The sequence below is a fragment of the Sorex fumeus genome, unplaced genomic scaffold (assembly GCF_029834395.1).
Source record: "Sorex fumeus unplaced genomic scaffold, SorFum_2.1 ptg000048l, whole genome shotgun sequence".
Taxonomy (NCBI): Eukaryota; Metazoa; Chordata; class Mammalia; order Eulipotyphla; family Soricidae; genus Sorex; species Sorex fumeus.
This window is the reverse complement of record NW_026606105.1, coordinates 2,792,898-2,805,978: the sequence shown is the minus strand read 5'-3', so window position 1 is coordinate 2,805,978 and position 13,081 is coordinate 2,792,898. Positions and strand designations below refer to the sequence as shown.

General features: G+C 39.1%; 1 protein-coding gene across 1 annotated transcript; it reads left to right on the top strand.

Moving 5' to 3' along the window:
• Window positions 1–2,554: 2,554 nt before the first annotated feature.
• Window positions 2,555–8,430, top strand: LOC130032461 (olfactory receptor 13). The gene is made up of 2 exons (XM_056124018.1): window positions 2,555–2,561; window positions 7,505–8,430. The coding sequence occupies exons 1-2, from the start codon at window positions 2,555–2,557 to the stop codon at window positions 8,428–8,430; spliced, it is 933 nt and encodes a 310-aa protein (XP_055979993.1).
• Window positions 8,431–13,081: the final 4,651 nt, after the last annotated feature.

Below are 13,081 nucleotides of genomic sequence, written 5' to 3'. Positions count from 1 at the left end.
TACAGTTCCTTCTTATGGGAACCAATTCTAATTTTTTTCACCTTGTGTAAGACAATGAATCATTGTAATTGTAGATAACAAGTATAAATTTTCCACTTTGTCTTAGAGTACATTGGCTAATGTTGCTGTTGAAGAACTGATAAGAGATTAGTTTTCCGATATTAATTCCCACATAGCATCACCTCAAATAAAGTCACATTATAGCAGGGCAATAGTAGGCTAACATTCAAGGGATTCTCTGTCCCACATGTATTGCATGACCTGATGAATTAATAACAATTATGATCTGACACATGTGTTAAGGACACTGAATTATTGATAATGTCTGAATAATTGAAACATCTTTCTCCAAAATTATATCACAATAGTAATATATTTCTATTATGATAGGATGCCTATATCTATCCCTATCTCTGACATTAGAGTTTGGAGCCTTCATTTCACCAGATTAAAGACTTCATAGTGAAGACTGTCTTCTCTGGCCTTTACAGAATTCCTATCTTTCCCATCAGAACTTGACATAAAGAAAAGAAAAATTCAAGAGTGATAGGGTGAAACCAAGGTGGCCAAATAAGGGAAATCTGTGCAGCATTCTCCTATTCTCCAAAAATCTACAGCAAAATTGGATTACATACAGAAAACTGTGACACCTCATCAAATCTGGGAGCTAGAGAAACTCTTGCCAGCAGATTAACCTCCCCATGAAGATTACCAAGCAGCAGTTTAGAGGAGAAAGTTAAATGTACAACCTCATTTTCGTGTGGGAAATTGGGGATGTGGATCAATGACCTCCGGAAGAGAGCTCTTGCATGTGAAGACACCTGTAATTTTGTCCTAGTCATGGGGCTTAAGTATCAGCCCAGAACACCAACCCTACAATCCTACTTCTTTAATACATAATAGGAGACAAGAAGTTTCAAGACAAAGAGGTGTCTGAATAAGCACATAGATCTCTTGCAGCATTCCTTGTATGGAAGTGCCATCTCTGATCTCTCAAAAAAAAAAAACAGAAATATTCAGAAACTGGAGAGATAACACAGTATGTAAGGCAGAGCACTTATCTTGCATGTGGCCAACCTGGGTTCAATTCCCAGCATCTCATATAATCTCTCAGCTTGAAAATGGACAGTCCTTATTCCTCACAGATCCCTCTTTATTTCTTCTTAAGGAAAAATTTGTACACTATACATTTGACAAAGAATTAATAGCCAAAATATAGAAAACACTCACAAAACTAATAAAATGAGAATAACTGAATAGGTGCCTTTCCAAAGAATTCATATATATGGTTAACAGTCACGTGAAAATTTCTCAATAACCTCTAATTATTAGAGAAGTTTAAATTTAAAAAAAGTGAGAAATTTAAATCAAAACACCTCACACCATTGAAAATGACCTCTTGATCACTTGATCACTTGATATCCCGTTACTCATTGATTTGCTTGAGTGGGAACCAGTAATGTCTCCATTTTTCCCTGTTGCATGCTAGTGTAGCCCAATGGCGTCTGTTCGCTGAAAATGACCTATATCCCAAAAATACAGAAGGCAACCAGAGAGACAGTATTATGTTTACACACTTGTTTTATATATGGTTCGCCCCAGTTTGATCCCTGGCACTACACATGGTTCCCTGAGGACTGATAAATGTGATCCCTAAGTATGAAACCAACAGTAAGCCTGAGAGATCACCACTGTGTGGGGGGAAAAAATCATAAAAATACAGAAGCAACAGTAATGACAGAGATGTGGAGAAAAGGGAACTCTCTCTCATTGTTGGCTAGAAGGCATATTGACTATGAAAACAGCATGGAAATTTCTACAAAAAAAAAAAGCAGAAGAGTAAATGACCATATGGTCCAATCCTTCAATGCTTGGTCTCTATCTTAAGAACAAAAAAATATCAATTTAAAACAATAAGTATGTATATATATACATACATATACATATATATATATATATCCATTGCAGTAGAATTTATAAGTCAACATTTAGACATGCAAGTACCCAATAACAGACAAGTGAATAAAGATGTGTTACATCTACACAATGGAGTATAACTAAGATATAAGAAAAGATGAAATTTGCCCACTTCCACAAAATGAATGGAACAGTAAAGCATCCTGATAAGTGTAATAAGTCAGAGAAGAGTGACAAATACTGAATAATTTCAATAATATGCAGGATGTAAAGAAACAAATCAAGGAATATGCAATGATCAATGAAAATAAAGCCTTGGAATCTACCACATAACCAAGGTTACCTAAGTAGGGAAGTCTAAGCGAAGGGTCCTATGGAAGTGGTGATGGGATACTGGTACCTTGGTGATGAGTATGCTGTGATAATATTAAACCCCAAAAACATAATTTAAAAATTACACACTGTTGAAAAGAGTGCTGCAATGAACAAACAAGTGAAGATGTCACTTCGACTATACATGTTTGCCTCTCTGGGATATATTCCCAGGACAGGTTAAAGAAACTTTGGTACATCTACACAATGGAGTACTATGTAGCTGTTAGAAAAGATGAAGTCATGAAATTTACATACAAGTGGTATGGAAAGTATCATGCTAAGCGAAATGAGTCAGAAAGAGAGGGATAGACATAAAAAGATCGCATTCATCTGGGGTATATAAAGTAACAAAATAGGAGATTAATACCCAAGAATAGCCTAGATCGGTACCAGGAGGATTATTCCATGGCTTAGAGGCCAGCCGGGCATTCTAGGGGAAAGGGCAGCTCAGATAGAGAAGGGAGCACCAAATAAAGGGTGTTGGGAGGATCCTCCCAGGATGGGAGATGCATGTTGAAAGTAGACTATGGACTGAACATGATTGCCACTCAATGCCTCTTTTGCAGACCACAACACCCAAAAGGAGAGAGAGAACAAAAGGGAATGCCCTGCCACAGAGGCAAGGTGGGATGGGGAGGGGGATGGGGGTGGGAGGGATACTGGGATCTGTTGTGGTGGACAATGGGCATTGGTGGAGGGATGGGTATTTGATCATTGTATTATCGAAACTCAAGCACAAAAATTTGTAAGTCTACAACTGTACCTCATGATGTTTCACTAATAAAAATATATAAAAAAAAATTACACACTGGCAAGGCAATGTTATCTTAAGAAGTCAGAGCTAGATAGTAAGAAAAATGCCAAAGCATAAAGCTGGAGAGATAATACAACAATAGGGTACTTGCCTTGCTGGGGGCCAATGTAGGTTTGATCCCCAGCATGCTTTGAAGTTCTCCAAGCTTCCAGGAGTGATCCCTGAGCATAGAGTCAGGGGTAAGCCCTGAACACTACCAGGTATGTCCCCAAAACCAAAAAGGACAAAAGCTGTATAATAATCTCCCGGGGTGGCTAGGGAGAGGCCCGATAGCTCTCCTTCTTGTCACCCATGTTCGTGGTGGGCCCGGGGCCGCTCGCCCACCTGGGGCCGCCCGGGCCATGGGGCAGACAGTGGAAGAAACAAGGGCTAAGCCAGTTGATTGATCAGATGGCGTTTATCCCACACGCCTGCCCCAGTCTCTCTGAGCCCCCCATTCTAGTCTCCACTGCCCCTCATTCCCTTCTCCTCCTGTCTCTCCCGCTCATCTCTCCACACTCCCTCTCGCAGTCTGGGCTCTCTCTCTCCACACGCCTGCTCCTGTATGTTTCTTCTACATTCTTCTCCCTGTGTCCCCCTTGCTAGTCTCTGAGCACTCCATCTTGCTCGCTCTTTCTCACTCTCTCCATCTCTCTTCTCACTCCAACTTCCCAGCACTCTGGGCTGACACTGTACCCAATCAGGTTGCCAAATCAACATAAGAAAGCCCTTGTGAATGCCAGGCTCTAGGGCAGAAACATTACCTGGGGTATTCCAAAGTCCTTCCTGACTGCCCAGGGGCAAAATACCTCTTAAGATGTTTTTCTCCTTTCCTTAGTCCAGTAACTCTATCAACATCTTAATACTAGTTTTTTTTTTTTAATGGATACAGTAATAGATAACATTGAAGCTTGTAGGGCAGCGCTCCTGGGAACGTCTTGCCACAATTCAGACTACAGAGCTCAGGCCAGATTAATCTTTTCTAACCCTAGCAGGGTCCAAATCTAGTTATTACTTTTTGGATCATGGCAGCATTTGTCCATGACCAAGCTCTTAATTTATAGTTAAGCATTATGGCGCTTTGGCCAAGCAGATCGCGATACCAGGGTAGCATATAACTTACCGCTTACCCTGGTTCTATCCAGTCCCTCTCGGGACCCTGCTTTTGGGAGTGCTAGTGAAGCAAGGGCAGCTGAGGCTTAGGTTGAGAAAACAGATGCCCAGGAGGAAAATATCACTGAGAGTCATGTTACAAAAGCATAGCATATACTGTCTTCTTATGTCCATACAAAAAAAGGACATTGTTCTGAATAAACTATGTGAAGGACTTAGGGAGAAGAGAAAAACAATATTTACAAGTCAACAGAGCACAAAGAAAGAAGTTACAAATAAACACAAAGGAATGGGAGCACTGTAATGGGAGCAACCCAATAAACCTAAACTACCTGTATCTATGCAGGAAGGACAAAACAGTGTTATCCTACAAAAAGCAAAAGCAAACTTTGCTTGTGCTTTGTGCCTCATCCATTCTAATATCAAAGACGTCTCCTTGCCCTAAATCATCCAAAAGCCTCTAATATGGACACATCTCCAGATTTGTGCAAAAGAACATTGGGTATCTGTAGTTAAAAAATGACTTCAGGGGACTGGAGTGATAGTATAGCGGGTAGGGCGTTTGCCTTGCACGCGGCCGACCAACGTACGATCCCCGGCATCCCACATGGTCCCCCAAGCACTGCCAGGAGTAATTCCTGAGTGCATGAGCCAGGAGTAACTCCTGAGCATTTCTGGGTGCGACCCAAAAAATCAAAAAAAAATGACTTCATGATTAAGACCCTGAAATTCAAGTCTGTTTTCCTATCAACTTTAAATAACTGGAAAATCAGACTGCATTAAATAAATACAAATACAAGATAACATGAGGATTCGATTTCATATTCAAACAGGCATAAATCTTGGCCTCTCCAAAGTGTCTTTGGAATGGTTAGGAAGAACATTTAAAAATCATGAAACTATGCATGTAGGGACCAGCACCGTGTGGCCTCAAACTATGATTTTATGTGTATTTATGTCCCTATAGTTACAAAGGGACTCCATGTTCTTAACCTCTAAGACATCTTGCTCTTTGACTTCATCAGATACAGAAATTGAGACTTCCTGTCATTCTCCTCCCAGAGGATAACAATGCCTGTGTTCTTGCTCTCTGCAGGGAGCATGCTATTGCATTTGAGACCTTCTGTCTCATGCACTGTACAGACACCTTATGCTAATTGGCAAGGTACCCTGTGGAGTTGATAGAGTAATAAAGCCTTCTCTTCAAAGGCAACTTGAAAAGTCAGAATCTTTTCTTGACAGTTCTCTGATGAGCTGTAAGTGTTCAGCACCATGAGTAAATCCAACCATGCCAGATATTCCTGCTTTTCCTGCATGAAGATGTGTTGAGGTCCTTATACTACAATCATCTCTTGATATAGATTTTTTTAAAACTGATTATGTGAGTTCTATTCAAATATAGTTAAGCATTTTAATCCCTGTTGGCTTTTAGTGCCAGTTTTAAATATGCAGAAGAAAGCATTTTATTAATTAAAAATTTTTGTTCCTTAATACTTTTTATAATAGGCTACCTGAGTAAAATTTGCTATTAATTAAGTGTATCAAATATATTGTTAGAATAAATGTGTTTGTGATTCCTTTTTTTACTGGTAGCTATTTTTATTATTATTATTATTATTATTATTATTATTATTTTGCTTTTTGGGTCACACACAGCTATGATCAGGAGTTGCTACTGGTTATGAACTCAGGAATTACTACTGGCAGTACTTGGCGGACCCTATGGGATGCCGGGAATCAAACCTGGGTTGGCCGTGTGCAAGGCAAATGCACTACCAGCTGTGCTATTGCTCCAGCCCTGGTAGCTATTTTTAATATATGGGATAAGTTCATGCAAATAAACATCTGAAAATTATTTTATTTTTAATATTCTGGCACAATAGTCACTAGTAGAATATCAACAGCAAATGGGATGATTTTTAAATAGATTTATAATTTTATTGACATTTATATTGAGGATTATTGCTTTTCTTTGTAATCTTCAGGACAATTTTTTTTCTTTATTTGGTTTTGGGGCCACACCTGGCAGTGCTCATGGATTACTCCTGGCTTGGCACTCAAGTTCTTATTCCTGGGAACTTGGGGGGCCATATATGGTGCCCAAGACTAAATCCTGGTCAGCCACATGCAAGGCAAGCAACCTATCCTCTGTGCTGTCTCTTTGCTTCCAATATTGTCCTTTATGTTTGAATTTCTATTTCCGTATTTTATGTAAAATCATTTTGCCAGGCTGGGATGATCCTTATACACAGACTCAGGATTTCTCCCTGAGTACTGCCAAGTGTAACAGAAACACCAAAATAAGAAAATGCTAAAGACAATATTTTATTTGTACGTAAATTTTAATTGTAGGATCAAAGACTAAAAAAGATGATTTTATCTCTTGGGGAACTCAGTGACTATTTGTACAACATCCCTCATAGAAGTCATATAAACTATTGTCAATTACCTGCAGAGACAAACACTAATACTGGGTATTTCTAGAGTGTTCATCAATATTCAGTCAAAAATCAATTGACAATATTGGAATTTTTTATATTTAATTTTACCTTTATAAAGTAATTCACAATATTTGATGGTTTTATATTTAGATAAATTAAATTAAAAATATATTGAGTCATTTATATTATTATTCAAAAATTTAAAATTTCTGGGTGCATTTGGGTCACACCAGAATGTGCTCATAGCTTACTCCTACTCCAAGGTAAGTGCTATTTCTCTGGTCCTCAATAAAAATAAATTTATATCTCCACACTTGAATAAAAATTACGTTGTTAATATCTTTTATGGAAGTAACAAGAGTTACAGGAGTAGAACATAGGAAAGGTTCATAAGTAACAACACACTGGTTAATAATTTACCTAATCTTGTATACCCTGTACTGAATGAAACCACCCTATTCAAAATCAGATTTATTTCTATTTTAGGACTTTATCATGTTTATCTAGGTCATTGTTTGGGGAAACAAAACTGAGAATAATATAAAGAAAGAAGAGCAGAATTGATTTTAAACATATTAACAAATTTTTGAAAAAACGTGGTCAGCTAAGGTGTGACAATATTCTAGTTAGAAATTTTAGTCTCTGTTAAGATTAGTAACACAAAGAATGTGTTTTTAAAATTTCTATTGAGTTATCAAGCAAAGGCTTTCAACAAACTTGTTTTAAATCACAAAAGCTCATTGAAAGTGTTTTTGAACAATGTTTTTATATCCCATGAACTCTGATCACAGAAATTGATTTTTTAAAATTTTTTAAAATACCATGAACATAAACTCAGTTTTCTTCTATCATAGGGACTCGGGAGGCAATATGACATTTATCACAGAGTTCACGCTATCAGGATTTCCCCTTGACCCAAAGGTTCAAGCATTTCTCTTTGGCCTCTTCTCTCTATTCTACGCCTTCACCCTGCTGGGGAACGGGGTCATCCTGGGGCTCATCTCCCTGGACTCCAGACTACACACCCCCATGTACTTCTTCCTGTCCCACCTGGCCATCGTGGACATCGCCTACGCCTGCAACACGGTGCCCCAGATGCTGGTCAACCTCCTGGATCCAGCCAAGCCCATCTCCTTTGCCGGCTGCGTCACGCAGACTTTTCTCTTTCTAACATTTGCAGTCACAGAATGTCTTCTTCTGGTGGTGATGTCCTATGATCGGTACGTAGCCATCTGCCACCCCCTCCGCTACTCTGTCATCATGAGCTGGAGAGTGTGTAACATCCTGGCGGTGGCCTCCTGGACCTTTGGAGTCCTTTTATCCATGGTTCATCTAGTGTTACTGCTCCCCTTACCCTTCTGTAAAGCTCAGAAAATCAATCACTTTTTCTGTGAAATTATGGCTGTCCTCAAACTTGCCTGTGCAGACACGCACATCAATGAGATTATGGTGTTGGCTGGAGCAACGTCCGTGCTGGTGGGACCCTTTTCCTTCATTGTAATCTCATATACCTGCATCCTCTGTGCCATCCTTAGGATACAGTCAGGCGAAGGTCAAAGAAAAGCCTTCTCCACCTGCTCCTCCCACCTCTGTGTGGTCGGACTCTTTTATGGGACTGCCATTATCATGTATGTTGGGCCCAGATATGGGAACCCAAAAGAGCAAAAGAAATATCTACTCTTGTTCCACAGTCTTTTTAATCCCATGCTCAATCCTCTGATCTACAGTCTTAGGAACTCAGAAGTGAAGAATGCCTTGAAGCGTGTTCTGGGGAGAGAGGGTGCTTTATGAGAGGATGATGGTCTCAGGGTTGATAGTGACCTCAGAAAACATTTATCCCCATAGATTCCAAATTCAACTCGGCATGAGAATTACCTGAAACATTTATTTAAAATAGAGCTGTCACCTTTTTCTGCTCTGGAGAAGCCTGTGTTCTCTCTTACAAATATTCCTCTTTTTCTCACCTCTCTCTGTATGTATTTTTTCATATAAACTATTTTGCTTCACTGAAAAATGATAAAATACAATAGATCTATATTCTGGGACATATTAATATCATGGATTTCATAAACATGTTTGTACTTTGGAAATGTCTTCAGATATCTATAGCAATCTATATCTTTATGACATCTTATTATCTCATTCCTACTTTGGACAAACTTGCAGGCTATCGAATGTAGCCTGCCCACAGGGCAGAGTCTGGCAAACTCCCCGTGGCGTACCAAATATGCCAAATACCAGTAACAATGATGGGTCTCATTCTCCTAAAGAGCCGTGAATATAATCTCAGGGCTAGGATGAAAGAGACGTTACTGGGGCCTGCTCGAGGCAATCGACGATTAACAGGATGATGAAATGAAATGAAATGAAATCTATAGCAAGGAAGATAGTAGATGGACCAGGATTTAGAAGACATGAATCTGGAAAATTATCCTAAATAACACGCACATCAAACTCTGGTTCCTACCCCATATCTTCAAAAATGTTTTAAGCAAATGCTGTATCCTCAAGAGGATAACTAAATGGTGATCAATTAAGATTGAGAATTATTATTTTTTCAGATACCTCATCTTAGAATTCACAATCCCTTTGTTTTGTGAAAATTACAAAACTCACTGCAATAAAAAATTCCAACTTCTCTTTCCAGATATATTTGATTACATGCAAGTAATCAAATACATCATATCATACAAGGAACTGTAAGAAATTCTTGATCTTGATAGACTCATCATAAATGCTTCGGTAATGTCCTACTCAAAATAATTTATTTCTACAAGGGAAATTTCTGAAAAGGATGTAAATCTAAATGCAACACGCTAAATCATCTATGAAAATCTTTACTTTCTTTAACTGCAGAAGGCTAATACCACTGATTCTACACTCACAGAGCAATCTGATGTTTTGTCAGCATTTTTACATATATTTCAAAGGATGACCTTGTTCAAGTGCACAATCTTCTAATCCTGACATAAAAAATCACTCCGTATGTATTTTCCTGTTTATGGTTGCATGACACAAATGTATTTATTTTCTGCCTTGGTCTTTAAAGATAAAGGCACGTTTCTCAGGGAAATCAAAAAGACTTTTCTAAATCTACAACCAGCTTACTGCATAAAATCCTTTAAAAGGTTTCTCAATTGGTGCATTTAAAAAATAAAGATATAGGAAAATCTCTATAAAGTCATGTTCACAGGAATATGTACAAGATGAATAAAGTAGATTTTAGAAAAGGAAATAAATGCAAAATACAGTGTCCAAGGACTATTCAATCTTTTGCATATTAAGAAAGAAAAGAACTAGAGAAAATGCATGATTTATTAATCTATAGTTGTATTTTAAATTAATGTATCTCAAGTGATACATTTAAAAACAGAAATTTGCTGATACTTTGTGTAGAATACTACATACATTACTGTGGTTTTTAAAAAAAAAAATGTGTTAAGTGAAGTTCCCGTGCATTTGCAAAGATTTTTTTCTAATAATTTTTTTAATGTTGGATCAAGGTTTTCTGTGGCTAAATAAATCAATAAAATAATATTAGCTCCTCTTGTCTACTCCTGGAAAACAAAATTAGTTTCGAAGTGATTTAAAACAGTGATCTCATCTCATGAAAAGCAATAAGACTTGGAGGTAAGTTAGAAATTTTAACAATATAAGAATATATACATATGTATATATTTTTGCTTTTTGGGTCACACCCAGCTATGCAGAGGGGTTACTCCTGGCTCATGCACTCAGGAATTACTCTTGGCAGTGCTCGGAGGACCATATGGGATGCTGGGAGTCAAACCCGGGTTGGCCGCATGCGAGGCAAATGCCCTACATGCTGTGCTATCACTCCAGCCCTATTTTTATTATAACAAACACTGGAGTAATTTTTGGGGGGGAGATGTACCATTGGATCATCTTGAAACAGTGTCAATTAGTTTTAAGAACAGGGGTTTAAAAGGAACTACATAATTGCACTAAAAGTATTTTATGTTATTGAGCAAGTGTAATTTCAATCAAAATATTAGTGGTCTTGTGTGTGCGGATTTTAAGTCACAGCTTCAGGGATTTTCACTGCAGCAATATGATTTGGGATTTGGATTACTGGATACGAGTGAGTTGGTAAGATTCGCACGTTGAATATAAATAATTGTGTCAACAGGAGGGTTCATTGGAACAAGAATGTGACTTGAAAGATGGAGTTCTGGCCACTGCAGGGAGGAGATTTGCAGCATAATGCTGGGAGTAAAGGGTTCGTAGGCTCACTGGGCGCTAAAATCAGTCATTTTAAAATCTAAAGATATACCTATTATTATTATTATTATTATTATTTTCTTGGGTTTTTCTTCACACACGGTGATGTCACACCCACCAACTGGCCCCCTGGCACCGTGTAATCCCATCAAAGGCCAAGACTCAGAGACTATAAAACCCAGCTCCCGGAAGCACGGCCACATTTGCGGCCACGTGACATCTTATCATCTCATTCCTACTTTGGACAAACTGGCAAGCTACGAAATGTAACCTGCCCACACGGCAGAGTCTGGCAAACTCCCCGTGGCGTACCCAATATGCCAAATACCAGTAACAATGAAGGGTCTCATTCTTCTAACTCTGAAAGAGCCTTGAATATGGCACTTTTTTAAAAATCTCAGGGTTAGGACGAAGGAGACGTTACTGGGGCCTGCTCGAGGCAATCGACGAATAACAGGATGGTTGTGATCGTGATCGTGATCGTTTATGGGATTAATGTTTAGTAATTAACAGACTTAGGCTTACTTGAGCCAAGAGGAAAAAAATACTAAATTTCTATGCAATTCCCAATAGTCAGTTAATTAAATTTTTATTTGAGCATAAATGTTTATCTTGCGCTGCATTTACATATTATGGGCACTGCAGAGTACTGACAGTACTGATACCACTGCATCCTGGGTATGTAAGCAGAGTTGTGGTCATCTTGGTTGCATGTCTCCCTAGAGAGGGTGATGAGGAGATCCATGACCTCATAAATTGTTAACCACAGATGTTTAAATGAAAGATTTTCAAATCTGAGCATTGCAAGGAGCAACCCTGAGCACCACTGTGTATAACCCAACCCTCCTCTTATCCCCCCAAAGACAAGAAAAACAAAAACTGACATTGCATTTTCTGTACCATAAAATGTTAAACTTCACAAAGATGAAAAGAATCACAATGGCAAAAAAAAAAAAACAACTTCTGCTGAAAACAGCTGTCCTAAAACAAAATACTGTCCTCCCATTGCTCATCGATTTGCTCGAGCGGGCACAATAAGGTCCCCATTTTTGAGACTTGTTGTTAATGTGTTTGGCATATCGAATGCATCACAGGGAGCTTGCCAGGCTTTGCCATGCGTGTGAGATACTCTCAGTAGCTTGCCGGGCTCTCCGAGAGGCTCTCCGAGCTCTCCGAGAGGGGCAGAGGAATTGAACCCGGCTCAGCCAGCTGGCTGCGTGCAAGGCAAATGCCCTGAAAACAGCTATGAAAGTTTAAAACCCCAATTAATTGGATAGGTCCAGAACCACTTTTCTTTCAATTAATCTGAATTTGATCATGATAGAGAAAAAAAAACTTTTTTAAAATAATCTGGAGTACTATTTGTTCAGCCATTGATTAAGCTGATTGAATTGTGCATGAACTCCACATTACTTTTTTTTATTTTATTTTATCACCATGAGATAGAGGTGCAAAGTTTTCATGTTTGAGATTCAGCCATATAATGATGGAATACCCATCCCTCCACCAGTGCACATGCTGCACCACCAATAACCCCTCTCCCCCAAAATTCCAGTCCTCACCCTGACTCTATGGCAGACAATTTCTACAATACTCTTTCTAATTTTGGGCATTATGCTTTACTCGAATTTTACCACCACCATTTAAGCCTACCTGCCAGGAGCAAATGCTAGATAATTTATTTTCCTTTGCTCATTTTGAGTATTATAAGAGCTCACACGACTGGGATTATGAATATGAATTTCTAGATTGTAAATCGTTGGGTTCCAGAGACATCTCTATATGGCACTAATCCATTTTGAGATTCACTTGGAAGTCTCTGGATCAGGGCTGCTAGTGCACTAAGATGGCACCCAGATGCAAATTGTGGGTGTTGCAGCCAGTCTCCTGGGTGGGTGTGGATCTGAGGAGGTACAGCCCAGGTCCTTTGCCACCATGTGTCCTGGTGATTCAGTCCTGGAAGCCGCATACCAGGACCCTAGCTTGTGGAAGCTCTTGGTCACCGGAATTCCATCTGGAGCAGGCGGGGAGACTGCACCTGCTCCATCTGGGATGCCCTGGTGAAATTGGCTCGGTATAAGGCCCGGAGAGATCTCTGATACTGTGATGCCTTCCAGGACTCGCTGCTGTATCTCTGCACCAGAGCTGTTAGTGCACCAAGATGGCACCCGGAGTCAAATTGTGGGCATGACAGCCAGTC